Source organism: Labrus bergylta, chromosome 13 (assembly GCF_963930695.1).
Source record: "Labrus bergylta chromosome 13, fLabBer1.1, whole genome shotgun sequence".
Lineage (NCBI taxonomy): Eukaryota > Metazoa > Chordata > Actinopteri > Labriformes > Labridae > Labrus > Labrus bergylta.
Window position 1 is genome coordinate 15,354,792 of NC_089207.1, and position 23,315 is coordinate 15,378,106.

Consider the following 23,315-nt stretch of genomic DNA (forward strand, 5'->3'; position numbering starts at 1 on the left):
TAAATTATGAGTTCAAGGATGAGTAGAAATGATCTCTTACTTGACACCATATGCCAAAATGGTGAGTCCGATAAGAACTCCAATTGTACCATCCAGAAACCAGACGTCAGTATCATGCTTGAAGACTTCAGCACTGATCAGAATGGAAAATCCCATAATAGCTCCTACAAGAGAGTTAAACCCTGAAAAACACAAAAATATGAAAATGTCATATTTAAGTTATTGCTACTGAATTACAACAGATTTATGCAGAACGTATATGACCAATGCATGAAGTTGAGCATAAATAAATAGCCACATAACACATTTGAGATACTTTTCTTCCGCTATCAAGATGGCTAGAGGATGATGGAAACAGTGACCGTTATTCTGATGTTAAGAAAATGGGCCTATGAATTGTGGTAAAATGACCAAGGTGTGAAGCTAATTCTGTTGACAAGTTATAATAATTTTCTGGTAGGTTTTACCATTGAGCTAACATACTAAAATATGCATCCTTAAGAAATTGCACTCCACCTGGAGAAACATGCGACTACTTCTTTTTAGCTGGCTGCAGTAACTCCCTTAAGTTCTTTTGTCAAGGTGAGGTCACAAAGCAAGCTGATCCAAAGATGCCAGTTAACAGTGACGCTGTTTCCCCTTGTTTCCAATCTACATGGTAAACTAAACATATCGGCTACTGTCTGTATCAGCTCATATTTGCTGTATGGACTAAGAGTAGTATCAAATTGTAAAATAAAAACAAACAACCCAACATTATGGATTAGAACTTTTACGTCATTAATAGATGGCAGACCAGAAACATTAACATGTGTAGAAGTCTTATATAACCTTTAAGCATGAATGGCTATAGCTAAAGTAAGTGTTGACTACACCTCCTGTATATGAGCTATGCTGTAGCTGCTGATGTTATTTTATAATTACATTTCTCCTTGTGTGAAAGCCAGCACACTGGGTTATTTGCCCGCCTGCAGTAAGTGTATAGTCTTGTGGGAAATAAATCCAGGCTCCAAGAACAGCAACCTCAGGTTTATTGGATTGATGCCCCGTGTGTTCTGAGACCTGGGAATAGCAGTGTGCAGTGTGTGTGTGTGTGTGTGTGTGTGTGTGTGTGTGTGTGCGCGTGCACATGTGCCTGTGTCTATGGCCAACCAGTGGGGTCATAACCTATTAGTTATCTCTGTTCAGTTGAGAGAGCAACTTAATCCCACACAGAAACAAATATACAAACAATGTTTTGGGGTTTTAGTGACGATGCTGTGTTTTTGTTTCCTTCTTGATTTCATAAATTGTATACTTAATTCAGTATCAGTGTATTTATGTTTTATGCTTCTGTATTCTCCTACTTTACAACATTTAATGATTAATAGCTTCTAATAACGTGCAGAATAACGCACACTTAAATGTGATTTATTGTTACAGTAAATTGTCCAACAAACAGTAGATAAAAAAGTAAAAATTGCTCTCTAGACTGGCTAAACCACTGACTGCTTCAATGTCCTCAGTGCTGTTTTGCTTAAAAATGTACTGCTTATGTATAAAAATATTTTACTTTTAATACTTTAGGTACATTTGTTACGATGGTCATACATAGTGGTGTTGCTAGTTCCAATTAAGTAAAGAATCAGAATACATTGTGCCACTTTTTGCAGAACTTCAATGTTATCAAGATAATTCAAGTGTGTGTGTGTGTGTGTGTGTGTGTGTGTGTGTGTGTGTGTGTGTGTGTGTGTGTGTGTGTGTGTGTGTGTGTGTGTGTGTGTGTGTGCGCGTGCACATGTGCCTGTGTCTATGGCCAACCAGTGGGGTCATAACCTATTAGTTATCTCTGTTCAGTTGAGAGAGCAACTTAATCCCACACAGAAACAAATATACAAACAATGTTTTGGGGTTTTAGTGACGATGCTGTGTTTTTGTTTCCTTCTTGATTTCATAAATTGTATACTTAATTCAGTATCAGTGTATTTATGTTTTATGCTTCTGTATTCTCCTACTTTACAACATTTAATGATTAATAGCTTCTAATAACGTGCAGAATAACGCACACTTAAATGTGATTTATTGTTACAGTAAATTGTCCAACAAACAGTAGATAAAAAAGTAAAAATTGCTCTCTAGACTGGCTAAACCACTGACTGCTTCAATGTCCTCAGTGCTGTTTTGCTTAAAAATGTACTGCTTATGTATAAAAATATTTTACTTTTAATACTTTAGGTACATTTGTTACGATGGTCATACATAGTGGTGTTGCTAGTTCCAATTAAGTAAAGAATCAGAATACATTGTGCCACTTTTTGCAGAACTTCAATGTTATCAAGATAATTCAAGTGTGTGTGTGTGTGTGTGTGTGTGTGTGTGTGTGTGTGTGTGTGTGTGTGTGTGTGTGTGTGTGTGTGTGTGTGTGTGTGTATGTGTGTGTGTGTGTGTGTACTCTACCGTCAGTGATGAGTGCACGGCTAGTTAGCACTCTCCCTAGCCAGAACTTGACTACAGCCAGCAGCGAACACGTGAACCCGCTCACTATAGACACACTGTACAGGAAGTCATCCTAGAAAAGCAAACAAACAGGGAAGACAAAATTAAAGAAACAAAAAAAACAGCCAGTCATTTGTGCATTTGTGTCATAAATTGTGGTAAAACATGTGCATAAACTATTTAAAGAGGAGAAAGATAAAGAGTACAAACAGAAGCAAAAAAAAGCTTCACGTTATCTTTAGAGCAGACACTAAGAGCATTAGCAGGCAGACAGAATGACCCAAAAAGATTTCGTCAGCTCAACCATTAATAATACAGACATGCTTGACTTGGTGCATCAACCCAAGGTCATACAGATGACACCTCTAAGTGAAGCCAAGGTCTGGTGTTTTCAAATTCAGTCTCAAACAGACTCAGCAAAAAATAGAACTTGACCCCAGAGTGTCTCTTTTTCTGAATTAATTGGACCCAACAGGGGAAGGGAAAAGAACAAGAGAATCTTGGTACAATAAGAATGAGAGAAATTCAACTTTATTTTTTTTTCAGACAACACCTTTTTTTTTTTTTTAAAGGATGGAGCAGAAACCAGGATTCTTATACTGAGCACGGGTGGGTGGTGGGGGGGTTCTGTGACTTGCTCAAAGGCAGTGAAGGGGCACCTCTCCAGCTACCAGACAACTTTCCAGACTTCGTCCACATCTGGATTTGAGCCTGTAACCCTCCAGTTCCCAACCCAAGTTTCTTTTTCTTAAAATATCGGTCAGGACTTTCTTATGACATAGGTTTTTTGGTGTGCAAATGATGTTGGTTTCTGAGGACAGCCACTCAATCAAACAAAAGTAATAAGACCTTCTCATCAAGTACAATAATAAGTTATAAATAATGATATCGATTGGAATTCACTAAGCTCCTACAGTCTAGGTTTTTTACTGGGACACTTGACAAATTAACCATCATTAACATTACAAGCACCACATTAGCTTTTATTCATGATATCCCAACATAATAGAAATGCAAATGATTGGGGCGCCAGATAGCCTAGCGGTTGCGCGCCCCATGTGTAGAGGCAATAGACCTCATCACAGCAGCTGTGGGTTCAAATCCGACCTCGGCCATTTAATGCATTTCATCCCCCACTCTCTCCACCCAACATTTCCTGTCTCTCTTCAGCTATACTATCCAATAAAGGCAAAAAGGCACACAAAATAAGAAATGCAAATAGTTGCTGTTGAGTTTGCAGCTAAATAAGATTTATGTCACTTATGATGTTTCTTTTCCATCACGCACAGCTACAGAGCTGCACAAAATCAACTAGCTTACTGTATTTAATTTATCATGATAACATTCCCCCTCATGGATGACTGCTGCCTGGCTTTAGTATCTCAGGTTTAAATATTAAATACAAATAATTGCAATGTTTTCATACATGTACCTCACTGCTTTTTACTGATAGTTACTGTCTGCAATGCACCTTTAAGTTTTTCCCTCATGTACATACAGTAAGTATATATCACACTCACTGTTCTCTCTGTGTGTACATACACTTTTTACCTTTTACAGAATTATTCATTTTTTCTATTGATCCCTTTTTTTACATACAGAAATAGATATTTTTTTATTTGTTGAGCATCTTGAGCATGATGCGACAGAATTTTGTTCTACTGTTTACCTGTCTGGTAGAGAGTCAGACTGACAATAAAGGACACTTGAAATTTGAATCTTAATTTTTCGCCAGGAATCCAATTTTGGATATGCCCCCGAAAATTTGGCTGGGCCAGATAATAAATGAGGTTGAAACAGTTTTTCTCAAATGTAAAATAACTTGCTCATGATGTTTCTATGAAACATTTAAGAAATAGTGACATCCTTTTGTTTGTCAACTACTCACATATTAATTGACATGCTGCCCTCAGTGCTCAATACAAAAGTAATGATAAAGAGTGCCCCGGCCCTTGCCTGTGTTACTTTTACAAGCCTGGTTAGCATAAAATGGCCTGATTTGATTGGTCAAGACCTCACACTATGACAGCAGGAAAATTATAATTTCTTTACATTTTTTAAGGGGGAAACTATTTTGGTGTGAAATGGAATTCAAATATCAATTGGAATCTATAAACATATAAGTAAGTGTATAATATCTTCACCCAGTCATAAGGGCGGGCCAACAACACAAGTGGGCGGGCCCAGGCCCTTAAGGCCCATCCATAACTCCAAGCCTGCTTTAAAATGCTCTTTCCTTTAATGTTATACTCTTTATGTTACAGAGGTTGCTGTTGCAGTTTATGCATGTAAGTTTGTTATCCTCTCTGCACCCAGCATAGAGGCAGGTAGTGGCAATCTCAAGACTCTATGTTTAATCAGGCACTTGACACAGACAGCCTGCCATGAGAGCAGCAACCCAGGACGTGATGGGAATCAGGATACCTGATTTCCTTCATCTCTCTGTCCACTTGATGGGATTTTACAGCCGTGTTCCCCAAGGTAACAACACTTTACAGTATTGATGCTGTGTTGCTTCTGTTCAATTTACATCAGGACAGGAAATCTTTCCAAAGTAGAGTCGATAACACCTTCAAACATCCAATTCAAACGGCAGATTCTACCTCCCCTCCTCTAAAAAGTTCAGTTTTCATTATTCATTCCTGCCTCTTTCAGCCACACATGCTGTTCTGCAAACATATAAAAAGAGAGCACATAAACAGATCATTGCTGGTATGATAAATCACCTCTGACTGCTGTTTGATGAAGACCTGAGTGAAAGAGCTTGTTTCTGCCAAAAGAGCCAAAAGGTGGATACACAGAGAGAAAGAGAGAGAGATGCTATGAATGACAAATATGAGAGTCTGAAAGCAGCAAAGCAGAGAACACAGTCATTGTAATGGAGGCAGACAGGTGCGCTTTTAGGGAGAGGTTACAGAAAGAGACAGGGATAATGATGAGAGAGGAGGGAAATTAGGATAGGATATGGGTAGATGGGACAGAAAAAAAGAGAAGAAAGGTTAAAGAGGGAGAAAATAGGCAGAAATTGGATAAAAAAATATATGTAACTATCCTTTATCGTGCTGAATATACAATTTCAGCCAAGCCTAGCAGTCAGTGACAATATTTTACATAAAAAGACAGAGCCAGATGCTTCAGATCACTCTTAAGCAAACTAATCAATCAGATGTTGCCAAAAATAATCCAGCATATGACAGTACATAATCTTTATTTGCATGTTCTTACACAACAATTGATCAGAGGACAAATACATACAAAGTGCTGCTCAAAAGTTTTGAAGGTGAAACAGATAGACCCGGGTTTGGGTTGTATGTACAATTCTTTGCAGGGAAACCAATAACTTTATTCAAAATGAAAGAGAAGCAGAAACCAGGTGAGGCAGTGGATGTTGGAGATCAGACTGAAAGGAAAAGGAGGGAATAAGACGGGGAAGAGAAGAGGGAGAATGTCAAAAGAGACAGGCAGTGGTAATAAGCTCTTGCTGGTGTCAGGAAGCTCCTCTGAGACCTAACATCCAGAGTTTCCATGAACATAATGGCACTGGAGCATCAAACACAGTCTGCAGAGTGGCTGCTGCTGCCTTCAAACCTGCTTCAGCTTCAGTCTCTTGACTTAATCTCATTTGATTTGTGGTCAAGGGGGCTTTAGTGAGTCATGTTTCACACTATAGAAGATGCACTTAAAAATGATGAAGACACACACTTGGTTCGTCTGCATCCTTCACTCATTATATTCACAAAAAAGCCAACACACTGTTTTTCTGTTTTATCTTCACTTTACCTTCACCTACGCTAATCCCTTGTTCCTCACTTTGTTAAAATGTTCTGCTGAGCTATGCTGTGTATGTGTGTTTAATGGGGCGGCGTTAGCTCAGTCTGTAGGGACTTGGGCTGGGAACTGGAGGGTTACAGGGTCAAATCCAGATGTGGACGAAGTCTGGAAAGTTGTCTGGTAGCTGGAGAGGTGCCCCTTCACTGCCCTTGAGCAAGTCACAGAACCCCCCCCCCCCCACCACCACCCACCCATGCAGTGGGCAGCCCACCCTGCTGGATCACACACCTGCTACTCATCAACTCATCTGCTCAGTTTAAGAATCCTGGTTTCTGCTCCATCCTCTGCCTGTGTCTACTCAGTGGCAGTGTTTATCAGCTGCTCTGTGCAGTTTTGTCAGAGTTTATTTCATTGTGTTTTGCCAGTGTTTGACTTCACCTGCAAACAGCTCAACTCTGAAGATCACTAAGTCAAACAACAGAACATCAGTGTCAAAAGTCAATCAGACTCATTCACTCAGACCAAACCAGCCAGCCAATCAGTCAGCCTCCTGCCAGACCTCTGCCCTGAAAAACATCTACTTCAAACCTTCACATTTAATCTGTATCCACTTCTGGGTTCATATCTAACAACAAGTATTAATGATTATAAATGTCAAGGCCTACATCCTCATTGAATAGTTCATGAAACAGAAAGCTATGACTATAAACCAACTCAATGTAAAGTACTTTTTAAAAAAAGTAAAAAACTGGAGCACAAATGAGCAGGTAAAAATGTTATGCGCTACTTTTGCCACTTTACTTGCAGATTTTTCTTCTTCTGTATATGCATCCTATGGAGTAATGACCACCAGAGGTACTATGGACAAATGTTATATCACTGTGTGTGTTGTTTGTATCCAGATGGACACCAACAAGTAGGCACACAATCCGCATTAAAGTACATCATTCTGATTGAGGATTTTAACCCTCTTCCATCAATCATTGGTATAAGCCAAGAAAGGAAGGTATCCATGCAAAGCCAAGGAACAAGAAGACTGCTAGCCGGTCTGAACGTATTAAAATAAATTCACAAATTGTTCATTTATAATGGGAAGAAAATATATTCAACATTTTTTGTAAGGCCTCCGGAGTACAGACAACACATTTTTGTCTGTTTATAGGAAAACTCCACAGGGTGCTTTTAAGATCCTCCCTGATGTTGTTAAAGAGCCCGACAGTCTCAAAATTTCCTCTCAGCTCACTGCTGTTCTGAAACTCAAAAATAAACTGAGCCGAGCATGAAAACATCAACAGTCAAATGCAGAGATATGCTCAATCCTTGCCTGTAACCAAATCCTGCTTCAGAGAACTTAATACTTTGAAACTACACTGATGGAAACTTAAAATTGGACTAATTGTTTTTTTGTTTGTTGTTTTTTTGTGGAGAATACAAATCTGGCTGTTCTCTCTCGTTATTAAAATGGACAGATGTTGGAGGTTAAATCATTTATAAATCAAATGGGATGATTCAAATCACAGGACTGGAAAGGATGCCGTGGACACGCCCCAAACACTGTGACGATAGCAGAGCTGGGACGTACCTCAGCAACAAAGAGACGGGAGTATTTTGGGACCTTATTCATAGTCTTAACACCTCCAGAGAGACATACAGAGGGGAGGGTGATGTTGACATTAAAAAGAAAGTGTGTGTGCGTGTCTGTGTCAAAGAGGGAAAAAAGAAACAAAAGTCAGGTGCAGGGAGAGGAAAACTCTGACGTCAAAAGAGCCACAGCAGAGGGCTAAAAAAAGATACCTCCTCACCAACATGAATGGTGTGTGTGTGTGTGTGTGTGTGTGTGTGTGTGTGTGTGTGTGTATTTGTGCATCGCTCTCTGTGTACATGTATTATATGTGTTTCTATTCATCCTATTTGAGCCTGTATGTGGGGCTCCAGTCACCTGGAAATTGTCATTTGATTGTGTTTGTGGCCTGTGGTGTTATTGTGTGAACATGTGTGCAAGGTTTTAAGGATGTAGTGTGATCTAGACTGCTACATGCACACATGCACCTGTTTTTAAAGAGAAACACATTGTTCATATTGTTGGGGGACTTGCAGCAGCTACTGAGAGTATTTTTCTCAAAATATGAAGCCCAAACTCAATGTGATTTTTTAACAGCTGCACTGTGTTGCATTGGTAAACTAAAATAGATTTTGAACTTCATTTAAATATAAATAAGCAAATGTATTTAGCAGAATCCGAACTGACCGACAAATACTTAAACCCAGGTTTACCCTAACCCTAACCCAGGTTTACCCTAACCCTAACCCAGGTTTCCCCTACCCATTGCCAGTGGCAATTCTAAAGTCTGTCAGGGGGCAAGCATCATGGTTGAGAAAACGCAATCGCGTCAGAAGAATAAAAGTATTATATTTAATTGTTTTGAGATAGTTTTGTCCTACAGCACAAACTTTTCAGCTTGCGACCGCCAAAATAAGAGTGACTAAGGACCTTAACTGTTCCTTGAAGTGGTTTAGGTGTACAACATAGCACACACTAACGGGCTGATCCAAAGACTGGTAACACAAAAGGACAACACAAAACTAATACTTTTTTGTATCTATTTGTACTATAATGGGTATACCATCAATCAATCCATTATCTATACCGCTTTTCCTGTTCAGGGTTGCGGGGGCTGTCATTAAGCGAGAAGCGGGTTACACCCTGCACAGTTCACCAGTCAATCACAGGGCTGACATATTAAGACAGACAATCAGCCACACCTACGGCAAATCAAGAGTCACCAATTGACCTGAGCATGTCTTTGGAGTGTGGGAGGAAGCCAGCGAGAACCCACACATGCACGGGGAGAACATGCACTCTCTACACAGAGACCAGGATTCAAACCAGGAACCTCCTCACTGTGAGGCAACAGCGCTAACCACTGCACCACTGTGTAGCTCATTTGTTTTTTTTTGGAAGTTATCTCCTCACTTTGGGAACCACTGCAATAGCATACAACACACCTATTCTTCAAAACTCTGGCAGAAGTTGCTGGTTTGGTGAGAATTCCGTCGATGCCAGTCTTCACATCACTCTATACCTTCTGTTTTATATGTGGACACACATGTTCATACATTAACACTTTATAGAGTCAGTCTACAGATTTTACAAACACAAGGAATGACTTATGATAAGATTCACTTCACAGCATGAATGATGTATTTCTTAGAAGCTTTGCCTTTGGAGAAGCTTCTGAAAAATGGTATATTAAAAGATTTTCAGTTTGAAGTAGAGGAGGAGATGATCAAATGAGAGGCTCAACTGAGTTCCATAATTGGATTTGTAGATGCAGCCGTTCTAAAGCTTGATGGAAATCAGCAATTCAACATATGTATCTTGTGATCAGTCTTTAGTTCCACAGAGGTCTTGTGTTTGCACATTTTTAAGCATAAGGCATTAATAATGTTTAAGATCATTAATAGAATTCCCATGAAGAGTGCTGTGTTGTTTGTCTGTGTGTAGTCTTACCACTTCTGGTGGCATCCTCGTTGCCAAGTTATGGATGGCCTTTCCCAGGATGCACAGGGAGGAGAGGACGAACAAAACTCCTAGAACGACACATGCTCTGCAGAAACACAAACAAACACAGAGCGGTATTAGTTAGCTGCAGTGAGTGTGACCACTTTGCCAATTCTGACACAGGGAAGTTTTGGAAAACTCAACACTTTCTTCCAGTTCTTGTTTCATTGAATCAGGGTCATTTAAAATGTCCCTTCTGCAGCACAGGATAAATTAAAAAAATGTCAAAGTATTCCAAACAAGATGGTCTAAAGTAGCTGTCGGCAGTTTTAAAAACTTTTATTTATATCTTTGAAATGTTAAAGGAACATTTTATCAGAAAATCAAAAGATATTCAGCTGTTAACAACTTTAACCCATTGGCTTTAATCACAACCAAATTAACAGAACTTTGAAAAAAATATATATTGTCATGATTTACTCTTGCTTTAACTGTTTATTCCTAGTTTTTTTTGTTGTTTCTTGTTTTATTTTGTCATTTCTTATCATTGTGTCTCTCTAATTCCTGGGTGTATTTTCCTGTTCATATGTTCTTGCTCTTGAGTTTAGTCTTTAGTGTTTCTTGTTTTATATTGTAGTTTTTGCCTTTCAGTGTTTCTGGTCGAGGGTTACTTCCTCTCGTCTGGTTCACTTCCTTCTTCATTGTCCTTATTATCCTCACCTGTGTCTCGTTAGTCTCACTTGTGTTTGATTGCCCCCTGTATTTAGTCTCTGGCTGTTTTCAAAGCTGCTTATTATACTATTAATATGTACTGATTTGGCCAACATGCAGTATTGTGAAGGTTTATCATGTATGAAAAAAGTTTTAGTGATAACAAAATTAAGGTTTGCATCTGTCTGGGATACAGGTTGCTCATGCACACTTCATCATTTTGCAGCATTACAACAAGCTAGAATCATCACTTCAATATAGCTGGATCATTTATTTCTTCAGACAAATCTACTACATGAGCCTGAATTACAATATGTGCATCCCCTCTATCTCACTCCAGAACAGAGAGACAGTGGGTGATATTCTGACAGCGTAAAGCGCGTTGTCTAAAGCACAAGGCAATTTGTCTCAGAATATATTTTGGTATTTACATGAAGCAAAATCTGCTTGCAGAGCCAGACGCAAAATGTGAAACAGGGTGGATTATATGTAGCTTGATTATACATACTGTAGGTGTGTTTTGTACATAACATGATGAACCCAATCAGAGTGTCAGCTCTCATTCCCTTTAAGAGCCAGATGCAGGCTGGCACATTGCTATTTACAAGGTGGATGTCAGTTTGTATTCTGAGGTAGACCGAACTCTGGTCGGCTCATTTAAGTTCCTCTACTGATGGTAGTTGGTCTCAATGAAACAATAATAACTTGGTGAGAGAGAAAAATAACTTTCAAGATCTGCACAATTTTAAGGAAAGGTTTTCTCGAAGAAACACTTGGAAAGCCCTCAGTGTCAGGATCTTGGCTTTCTAAATCAAGTTTTGGCTATACAATGGAAATAAAATATACTAAGCATGCATGAATTGACAAAACTGTCAAGTGCCAACTGACAAGCAGCTATTGCCAAATCAAAAATAGCTGAATAAAGCTTTGGAACCTATTTAAGGTTCCTAAATCTCCATCCCAGACAGTCCTTATGTATGCATCCTATTTCTGTGTCTCTTATTCTCCTGTGTCTATTCTGTCAGTGAGACATTCTGTCGCCCCAAAGTCTCATTGTGGTCCTTTTTTTTCCAGCATTATAGTATTACTCAAGCCATATCTGGGAATCCTATGAGGGGTGGGCCAAAAGTTTGGCATGAACCAGAAAAAATAACCCCACCCAAAACTGCAAAACTTCCAGTAAATCTATGACTCTGAAACACATGGTCTCACTTGTGGCTTCAGTGTGTAGACATTTTTGTTGTTGTAAAGATTGTGTATGTGTGTGTATACATGGTCATGAGTGTTGCTTCCCTGTAATGGATTTCACTACACAAGGTGAGGAAAAACAATTTATGAACATTCAATCTTTGTGTGTATTTGTGTGTCTATAAACAGATGCTTAAGTATCAACTTAACTCTATCATATGTGACACTCCTGAGCTAAGCATAGGTGCTTTTAATAAAGACTCTGAGTAACCTGACAGCCACCTAACGTTTCCAGCTGATCTACAGCTGTTCTAAAACTGGTGTGCTAACAGGCTTGTTATTAGCAGATATGCACAGACACAGAGCAGGGTCGTGTCCAGAGGGGTGGCCAGGGCCATCCTAGAAATGGGATTGGCCACCCCAGGTGCCACTCCAACACTTCTGAACTGATTGGCTATTATCCCCGTCAGAGGCAGGACTCACGTTAAAACCAACTATTAGGATATTTTTAAGACATACATCTACAAACATACATCTTCTTTTAGTGTCATTAAAAAGTTAGGCTCATCTCGCCATTTTATTGGGTTATGAAGTACATGTCATTGGTGAGGTTAGAAAGGGTTAATGGTTCATATTTATTGTTTTTTGTTTGTGTACACATCACACTTCAGGCCACCCCTGTGTAAGTTAGTGCCACAGTTGGGCCACCCCAGTCAAAAACATCTGCACACGCCCCTGTACATGAGTCACATTGTTCAGTTCATGTAATTATTTGCCTCCTTCCCACCTTCTAATAAAGACATAAAAGAATCAGATATTTCAAGCTGCATGCTCAACATAACTAAGGGCCTTTTAATACAGGGCTTCACATCCTCAGAACCAATTATTTGGCTGTATTCTTTCAGCATATTTTTTTCTTTTTTCACCATAACTGGGACAATAAAACATGGAGTGTGGGCAAGTAGATACAGAAAAACAATATCTCAACCTTGCAAGCACAACATTTTTTTTTTCCCACCCTATCTATTTCAGTCCCCACATCTCATTTGAATCCCTACAGTATGAGAGATCATAAACAAGAACTTACCACCATCATCAAAACATGAGATATAGAAATAGCTTTGCAAAGATGGGTTTCATACCACTAATAGAGTTCACAGACTTGGATACGTTAACCCAGGGGGACACAGGAGCTTTTGTGGAGAGCTCCAGGAGGAGCAAAACCCTCCAAAGAATTTATTTTTGTCATCTAACTGTCTTTTTTTTCCATCTCTTCTCCTGGTTGCATCTAGGCTAGGAACACCTGAGAGACAACTGTGCGCTAAGTTTCCACTTTCCTTTGTTAAGTCTTATAAGTCTAAACAGGCCAGGAGAAATTACCTCTTTGACTCTATTATTCAATCATCCTCCCTCCTAAATCTATTCATCATTATCCACTAAATGCTTTCATCACATCAATAAAACTTTAATCACCATTTGTTGTGGCACATTCTTTCATTTGTGAAGCCAGGCATTTAATTACTGTCTAAAATTATTAATGCCATCATTTATATTAATCACCAATATCTCAGACAATATGCAAAACTAGACTCAGATGCTGAATCTTTTGAATCATTAAAAAAAAAAAGTCAGGGGGTAACTGTCTGACTTTGGTGCAAAAGGAGAAAAGTATCCCCAAGCTGCGTCACACGGCATCATTAATCACACATTAATTAAACTCAGCAGGATGTTTTTCCATACTCACATATACTCTCTGTGTGCAGAGTGCACAGCTGCTGCATTGCTGTAGCGCCAGATGACAATGAATGATGATACAACGTCCAGCGTGGCATCAAACTACAACAGAAACAGACATGAGAGGGTGTATCGTTACAAGGTCTTAATAAATCAGACTTTTTTTTTTAACCTTAGCTGCAGCACCGATTAACACAAAGAGGAAATATTTTTCAAAAAGCAGCTTCATAAACCATATGATATTTTGAACCTTGTACTTCAAAATCAATTGCATATGATACAATGTGTTACATGTTTCCATCTTAGTGCTATTCTAATGCTTAAAAACGACATGCACAACCATTCTCTTACAAACCTTTATGTTGCAAGTATCACAATCATTTCTTTGGTATTGAACTGCAAAAAGTCAAATTTTAGATAGTGTATTTGTCTAATGTCAAGTCAAAAAATAATAATCTCATTACAAATATTGTAAGCCAAAACAACTACCTAAATTAGTCAACTAATCTCATTCCAAGACACTCATAACTTATAATTAGTTTGCTGCATTGGAAAATTATTTTTACTCATTACAAGCAATTCAAGCTTTCATTTATGTCTTTTATATCTGAAAACAACAAGTTTATCTGGACCCACTCTAATTTGATCAGAACAGTCAAGACAAACTCAAATTCAAATATTGTGTCAAATACAGATGTAACTAATTGCAGGTAAGAATATAGGAACAGCTACATAAAATACTGAAGAAAGTTCAGATCTCATCTGGCACCTTTAAATCTCCACGTAATGCTAAACTACAAATCATACAGGGGCTGCTTGAAGATCGAGAGGCTGTTTATATCTACCTCTATATTGCGCCAGGTGTGGCAGACAGACATTCTTATCAATATAACAAATGACTTTTTGCTATATTTCTCAGTTTTTCCTGTCTCAGAAAAGACTTGAGAAAGTCGTTTGACCCCTGAAGCTACATGGTGAACTGTGACAGGAGTTTTAAAGAGTACCTGTAAATCTAAAATAAAATGCCAGCTTTCATCCTAATAGCTTCTAACACTATGGGGTGGGGGGGGATCAGTTGTTGAGATCTGTCCCCTTTGTGCTGGGTTATATCATTTCATAGTCTCATTGAAGCTTTAATAAAACTTCCATAGACAGCAGAGCACTTGCTAATTAAAATACAATCTCTACTAAAAAAGATAGCTAGCACTGCAGATTATAGTTTATAACATTTTTAATCAAATTATGTTAATCAAGCTTCCCTCTCTGGGGTTATGGATACCTTCATATTCACTTCACTTTTAGAAGTCTGTTTTTTTTTGTTTTTTTTAAACTAATCACACTCTAAGTCATTTCTTCTAAATAATAAGTAGAGATAGGAAGCTTTATTTGGGTGGAACCAGATGATATATTTAGGAAACACAGAGGTATTGAGATATTACACCTTTTGCTCTATGGCCAGTCTCTGTTCTTGACTTGTTACCTTGGAGACAAAGGGACCAATGACACTTTTGGACCAGGATTCATTAATAAATCACAGAGCCTGCATTTATGACTAATTGATCAATGGAAATAATGGGTGGGAGGAGTAGGAAATGGAGGTGGGACTCACGGCAAATCCAAAGGCTGATGCGCTGTGTCTCATGAATGATACAGCTGTGGAGAGAGAGAGAGAGAGAGAGAGAGAGAGAGAGGGAGAGAGAGAGCAGAAAAAGAGTGAATGAGAGTGAGAGAGAAAGAGAGAGACACAGAGAGAGAGAGGCAAAGAGAGGGAGAGAGAGCATTTAGTTTTAATGTCACTGGTCAGTTCAGTGGTATAGTTATGTGACATTAGTTATGGACAGTTAGTAATATGGCTGAGTACATTGAGATAATAATTAATGTCACATATTTTCAGATGCATTTATTATGCATATTACTGTTTTATGGTGGAAAATGAGTGCGGCAGTAGCTCAGTCTGTAGGGACTGAGGGTCGCCGGATCAAGTCCAAATACGGACCACAGTATGGAAATGTGTCTGGTTGCTGGAGAGGCGCCAGTTGTCTGCCTGAGTAGTGCCGAGGTGACCTTGAGCCCCCAACAGCTCAGGGGTGCCCCTTCTCAATCTGACATCTTTCCATTAACACATGTCCATAGGTTATGTTTGTGCATGTGTGTACTGCAGGCCTTTGTGCGTGAGTAGCATGCATATAACAACCACTTTAATTATGACTGAAAATTTGTGGAAATACTTGAGAGGGTTGTTTATACAGGCAGCTCAGCTTATACACCACTGTAAGCCTAGAAAGATGAATTCCGTACTCATCTGTTTTCTAATGCTTTCATTGAAAAATACGCAGTAACCCTCTACTTGAAGTTGACATGGATTCAACATAATCTTTGTCTCATGTATTCATGATTTCTTACACGCCAATAACAAAGACTCGACTTTTTAGGGCGAGATACAGGCCATTCAACCACACACTTCCACGCCATGTATTCCACATGCAGCAGACACAGATTTTAGTCAACTATTCAATCTGTTTTAAAATCTTAGTCCACACTTTTATCTATATAACTGACCTGACCAAGCCAACGAATCCAAGTGGCACATGTATGGGCTTAACCTGCTTAGGTGGACGTTGGCTCAGCCTGGGCTGTGGTTGGTGTCATATGATTTCAACTGCAAGCAATTTATTGTCTTGAAAGAAGGTTTTAAGAGATTTAACCCGGAAATAATGGACAGGTCCCCAGTGGGTTACAGTCTACCCAAATGGGCAGCGATTGGAGCCCAGCTTTGGCCTTCCATCAACTCATCTGGGCAAACCAGCAGTGGAATTCCACCAAAACTTGGGACAACACTGGCTGGGTCCAGGTTACGTATCCAATGTTGGGACCCACATTGGTCTGCAAGTTGTAGTGAATAGACTGAGTTAAGTGTATGATGCCAGAAGGCTGATAAAACAAGGATGTGTCTAACTGTAGCTATTTCTATTTTTCTTAACTCAGGGGTTAAACTGGGTAGAAAAATGGTACCGGGTTTACAGGACCCACAATGACCTACAACTGTGATACAATGAATCTCCATGGATGTGAAGAGAGGCAGGACCCAACATTTTGTCTTCTACAGAAACATTTGCTGACACAACCTTGGCATTTAATGACTTTTTTTAGGTGAGGCACTACTATTTTAACACTTTCTGAAGACTCCAGCCTGGCTGGAAGCATCAAAGTTTACAGAGTGGCAAAGAGGGTATGCTGTTCTTTCATTGCAGTGCAGTCCTTGTCTGGCACACCTGTGCTGTTATTTTACCCTTCTGCCTGTCCTTGTGTTACTGTCTCTCTTTGGCTTTCTTCCTCTGTGTTTTTAGTCTCCGGGGACAGCCTTTCAGCAGTTGAATCACCATGGTAACAGGAGATATGAGGCCAAGCTGGGAGTTGGTATGAACTACAGGGTTTTTCATCTTCATCCTCTCTTTTCCCCGCCATCTTCATTTTTAGTCCCCTTCCCAGCCTTTTCTCCTGTCCTCCCTTTCCTGTCAGACTCAAATTTTGATATCCAAGTGACAGAAACATCATCCTTTCCCCTCTGTCACATCCTTGACTGGTGGCCTTTAGCCTGCTTTGTTTTTCATTCATTATGAGCGCTCACTACTCCACAACAGCAGACCCAGAATGACGTTGCAATTGGCCATGCACAAGTAAATATTTAAGCAGAAGTTACAAATAACCTCTCCTTTCTCCTGATGCTTACAGAATGACTAATGTGGAAACAGTGCAGCTTCAGTCAGAAATACAGCTGCATTAAAAGGAGGAGAAGGGGGTGGAAGGTGAGAAAAAAAATGGATGCAGAGAAAGATGAAAAGGAGGATTTAAAGAGTCCAAAGAGGAAAGGGCAGTACCAGACAAACCCGTGATAAAGGACAGATGGTACCAGTCAGACTGGGTGCATAACACATGACTGCCCACACAAACTCATACACATATGCTGTCCCTGTGCCTCGCTCTGTCCTGTAAAACACACCCAGAGGCACACTCTCCTCCTTGCAAACACATCCTCTTTCTTGATTGTCTTCTCTGTCACGTACAAACAGAGGGTAAGAGGACTCTCCAGAGCTCTACAAGTATTCTGACCCATCTGGAGAGCGCATAAAATAAGCCAAACTGTGAGTGTTCATGTCTATGCAGTGAAATTAGACTCCTAACTTTCCTGTTTGTTACACATTTCCAACTGTCAGTTATAGCAAAGTCAAATTAAACGTGAAGCTGCATGCCAGCTGGTCAGACTTACCAACTTTCAATTGTGGAATTTGAAGATAATGTTCTCACAGATATTATAAAAGTTAATATAAAATGAACAAACAAATGATATTTGTAACGTCAAACTCATGAAGAGACGTGTTGGTATGACTGTTTATATGCTGGATGCTCAAGGGGCTGGTATCACATGTTGATTCGGCTTGTGGACTTTTCTACAATAAAAGGTCATCAACTACAAGTACACCAATACCCAACAGCACAACATACAGTGAATGTGATTATGTGCATGACTGCAGGGTCAGCCAGGTGATGCCCAAATCCATAAATTATTAAAAACTTTATATCCATGGAGCCGTGGACATCAAACAAGCATAATACTGAGGGTCATTCAAAGCCTGCTTTATGTCTGATACGTTACATCTAAAGATATAAGGTGAAAGCCAGAATATTTTCTTCTCACGAGTTCATCAGCCGAATAATTAAAACCTTTGTTGAACACTTGTAGAGTGCCTGTTTCTGCAGCAGAGAGCCAGGAGGGAGAGAGGGTAAATATCCCCTGAGCAACCTGCTACTTTGATTCAATCAATATATCTGTACTGCAGGGCAGGCAAGCAGGAAATACTCTATTTTTTTAAAGAAAAGAAATCAAGAAAAAGGGATTTCACTGTCTAAAAGGCTAGACCCCAGGTGTGCAAGGCTCCTCTAGGGTCTAGTATGAAAGCTTGATTGTGTGTGTAAGTTTGCAGGCCAGGAAGTAAGTAAGTGCATAATTTGTCTAAAATCTGTGTTGCCTTTTCTACCGTCTAATTATTTGACATTCTCCAGAGATCTGCCTTGGAAAATCATAATCCCACCTTGATGTAAAGTTGTAATGCTTTTAATGCTTTATTCAGGGCCACTTAATCCCTTTTCTTGCCCAAGATGTTTCACTTGCCGGCAATTAGAAAGGTAAATATAGTTGTTTTATGAAAACAAATCCATCATTGTGGCAAAAGAAAAATTAAAAAGTATCTGCTTAGGATTTTCTTTTTGTACTATAGACTTTAATTTTAAACAAAGCTTGCTGTGATTTTAAGGTTAACATGTTGGTGATGTGTTGGGTCGTAACCGTCTTAATAATCGGCTCTTGAAACTTAAAGCTTCGATGTGTGACTGTCTACATTCCAGCACCACCTCTGATTAGTGTTCAAGGCCTAAACCTGCAGGCTAAGAAGCACTGACCCACATCCCCCATGGGTTTAACATAGCTGTGTGTGTGTCATATGAAGAAATAGAGGAATATGTGTTTCCTCTTCTGAGACAAATTCTAATCTTTACATGGCAGATAATGTCCAAATATATCCATAACTTGTGACTACAGCATGTTGGATCATGAGAAATCATGCAATTAGTTTGCAGCTTCAAGGCCATGTGTGACTTTTTTCTCCCAGTTCTGTGTATAATGTATTATGAATTGTATTGTCATGTGGGGTCAACATTAAACGCACAGTATGTAAATTCCGCCACCAGGGGGCTCTCAATCAAAACAACAACAAAAGATGATGTCAAGACCCCCACCCCCAGTCCACCCCCAATAAAAACAAACAAAGCGAAACCGACCTGAGGAAGAGAATATGTCTACATATATGTATCTCATTATAATTGACGTTTTTATCAAAGCAGCACATACAGCCACAGTACGGCAGCTTTCAGTAGCAATTGCCACTTACTTATGCAGCGGCCTTTTATGTAACATCCAGTGTTTCCATGGCAACGATAAACATGTTGGGCCTGTTATAGTGGCACATCCTGTTACAACTTTAAACAAACTGATTTCTCTGGCTTACATTACTGTTGGATATATTTGAGGTAATGTAAGTACTCAACAACAAAAAATATATGACATAGGTTTAGTCAATTTTTTATTAATTTAGATAGCCTATATTTTAGCGTAAAAATTCTACATATTGTACATTTAATGGGAAATTGCTTGTAAAAAAATAATTCACTGTATTTGAAGATTTGCATTGAAAAATCAAATATCCGACAATCATAAACAACAATGATGACTTTACAGCTTTGTTTAAATCAGCATAAACTCCTCAAGCTGCATACGGAAACATGATTCACCGCATAAGGGGAAAAACCGAGATGAAAAACAGGCTACAAAAAGAAGAAAATGTATGCGAAATATTTAACACCTATCCGGGAAAAATCCATCCATGTGAGTCGACCTAATTTCTTACTGTATAATAAAATGTTCTCGCTGACCCTCTGTCTTCAGAGGCAGTGCAGTGAGTCAGCTGGAATGGTAATCAACACATCTACTGAGGAAGCACTTTGTGCACAAACACACACAGAATATATTTAGTCCAAGCAGGAACAGATGTCCTCGCTCACTCTTTGTCATGTACAAACTCATTTGGGAAGCTTTTACATCAACTAGAGCTTGTTACTTTTTTCCTGCACCTCATGTCTGTATATAAACAAAAAGCCATTACAAAACTGTAGTGGAGTTTTAATTAAGTATATGATCATCCAGCCTTAAATGCAGGATTTTTCCTACTATTCAGTTTATACTAGTAATTAATCAATTGTTGGATGTTGCTCCCAAAAGTCATTTATTTTTCCAGAGTCTGCTCTCAAGCTCATTTCTATGGGCCAGCCGTCTGTGTGGTTATCGCCTGCCAACAAATCGATGCCTCTCTCTCGGGGGGAGCCGACACCATTCGATGTTACATCCTTTGGGTTGTTAGTTAATCAGGCAGGCAAGGATGCGTGACCAGTGCTAACAAGACTGTGGAAGTAGGGGAGAGAGGGAAAGGAGAAAGAGGAGGCGGAAAGGGAGTGGTTGTGCGAGGAAAAAGAACAGCAATGTGAGACAAAAAAGGTGGGAAAAGAACAAGACAAGAGGGAAATCATAAATGGAGGGGGAAACAGGAGGATGGAGGAAAGAAATAGATAACAAGAAATAGAGGAGGAGTGATGAAGTTGGTGTGATAAAGAAGGGGTGAAAGAGACAAGTATACAAGAGACATGTATGTGTGTGTGTGTGTGTCTGTCTCTAAACAGCATATCGTGTGCAAAATTGCTAATGACTGGTGACCCAAACATCTGGCAAGCTTGTTATTCTTTTACTTTATTATGTTTTTCATATTAAGATGATCCTAAGATCTAAGTTGACGCTATACAAATAAAAATTAAATGATTGATTGATTGATCCTAAAACCCTTTAAGCTGATTATGCCAGTTAATGGCTGTAAAACATGAGACTATTGTGTCTGTTTGCTTCATTTCTACGTGTTTCTGTTCTATTATATTCTATTTCCCCCCTTGTCCACTCAGATATCTTGCCAACAAGCACAGCCGTAGCAGTGGTTAAGCCTTGGCAGCGGTAAAAACCCTAATTATCATTGAGTTATGCAAGTACTGGGGCCAGTGCCAACGCTTTCCACCCATACTCTCTCTCTCTCTCTCTCTCTCTCTCTCTCTCTCTCTCTCTTCAGTGTTCACTTTGCACTGATTACAAGCAGCAGATAGATGAAGCAGCATCTTATCGGACATTAATTTCAGATCAGGCTTTGAACTGATAGGGGGTTGAGAACCTGCAAGCAAGACAGCGAACAGGAAAATTGAATATAGGATTAATAGTTGTCAATTAATCTGAATTTGGCTTGAGGGGATATGCATAAATGAAAGTAAAAGCATCACCCAGGCAATAAAAAGGGGCAATAGTCGGCGTAGGAAAAGTTCATTTGACAACAGATTTTTCTACTTGAGGAAGCTTCTATGTTGTCTGAAGTCAGAGGCTTTAGTGATTTGTAACCCTTACTTTCTCGGAAAGATTTTGTGTGAACTGTCATGCTTCCTCATTAAGAAATCTAGAGGATTCACTCTTATTTGGGCTACACATTTGGATACATGCTAAGTTTATTGGTAATTCATGTTAGGGCTGACAAGGTCAACACTTACACACATACCTAGAGGCCTTAATGTGTTAATTATTTTAAACTCAAATAGTCATGTCACTCAATCAGTCCGTTTTTATTTGTATAGGGCAAATTCCTTCACCTGCTGCACACCTGTTCTTTCTCTTTGATTCTCACCCCTCCTTCACCTGCTGCACACCTGAGACCATTGCTCAGGGAGGAGAACTAGCAAGAGAATGGGTCAGCATGGCTCTGATTTGAGGATACTCTAAATTAAGATTGGAATAATGTGCCAGCTTTACTTGAAATGTAAACCATGCATGAAGAACATAACCAATCAAACAATTGATGTGAACTTCATCCTCTCCAAAACAGCTCTACTTTTGAATTCTTTGTATTTTGAATCACTAATATATTGCAATTACATTTTTACTGTCCCAAATCTAATAATGAGGTAGCTAAAATATTACTGAAACTATAAATTAGCAATTTTTCCTCTAAGCACAGCTTCCATCTCTGCACCCATAAACCTGCCACCTGCTTGTGCCTGTATGAATTGCATGAAAAAATAAAGTCCATATCGAATTAGAAGGATAATTTGCAGCCAAACAGAAATGTAATTGCGTCCTCCTCTGTGTCCCTCAAGGGCAGGAGCTTGAATCAGGGATGTGAAATTCAATTACAGCACCAGAAGCCAAGGATTAATCTGGGAGACTGGGAATGAGGAGGAGAAAAACTAGACACACAGAGCAGCAGATGGACAACCAGAGCGACAAGAGAGAGACCGAGGGGCAGTGTGGGTGAGAGAGATAGATGGACATAAACAGAGAGACGATCTGAGAGCCACTTTGAAGCTGTCAATCAGCTTCTTTCTGTGCTTTCAATCTAAACTTTGTGATTCATTAAAGAGGAAACAACTTTGTAGTCCTGAGATGAGGGAAGGGTTTTCAGATTGGTTGAAGTAAAGTTGTATAATTCAAAAGCCCATCATCATATTTCTGTGCTGAAGCAGTGGTAGATCTTTTATTTCATGATATAATGATGAGTATGGAAGCACAGGCAGGTTAAGAGGTAAGAGAGAGGTAGGGGGAACAGAGCTGGAAAGAGTAGGCATAATGGGAAGCTAGAGATCGTAAGAGGAAAGGACAGGGACAGAGGAGAGCAGACAGTGTGGAGAAATGAGGCAGCGTTAAAGCTGGGCTAAACAAGATTTTAATGCAAATACAGCTGTCAGTGCTTTAACAGTGCAGCAGGGTCGCCCTGAGAAACAATCCCATTGCCAGAGATCTTGACACTGTAGGTTACAAGACTTCAGTAGAACATCTTGTGCACCAAAAATAAAAATAAGAATATACACGCCAACAAAAATACCAAGCAGGTATACATTACACAATGAGAGGTGTGCATCATTGTTTTAAGTTGATGCGCCTCTCTCGCTCTGCTCGCCCGCTCTCTTAGTCTCAGTGCATGAAATTGTTAGAAGACCTTTCACTCGCCACGAAATGAACAGGTTGAACAAGCAAAATGAGTCAACTCAACATCATTCTCTCTGATGGATGAAAAATATGGCAGTAAGCTGTAGGAGAATCCCCTCCAGGCATAGATGAAAAAATTGGGTTCCTCGCAACAGGATGGACTGGCTGATCCTCAGGTTAAATTGAATGCTTTTGCCAAATTTGAAGATATACCAGGAGATCCAGTTATAATTTATTCCGATCAGACTGATGGATGGACAACTGGAAACATTCTGCCTCCTGCCATAAAAGAAAGTTTAATTGGATCCAATACAC

The 23,315-nt window shown here is 39.4% G+C and overlaps 1 protein-coding gene across 1 annotated transcript in view; it reads right to left on the reverse strand.

The window, feature by feature from the left end:
• The window catches only part of tmem163a (transmembrane protein 163a), a 73,521-nt gene that overhangs the window by 5,172 nt on the left and 45,034 nt on the right, over positions 1–23,315 (reverse strand). The window contains exons 3-7 of the mRNA XM_020647851.2: positions 14,991–15,034; positions 13,392–13,483; positions 9,758–9,854; positions 2,437–2,548; positions 41–182 (exon numbers count right to left, since the gene is read on the reverse strand). Of these exons, the coding sequence (XP_020503507.1) occupies positions 41–182; positions 2,437–2,548; positions 9,758–9,854; positions 13,392–13,483; positions 14,991–15,034 (487 nt within the window). The remainder of the gene's footprint in view (positions 1–40; positions 183–2,436; positions 2,549–9,757; positions 9,855–13,391; positions 13,484–14,990; positions 15,035–23,315) is intronic.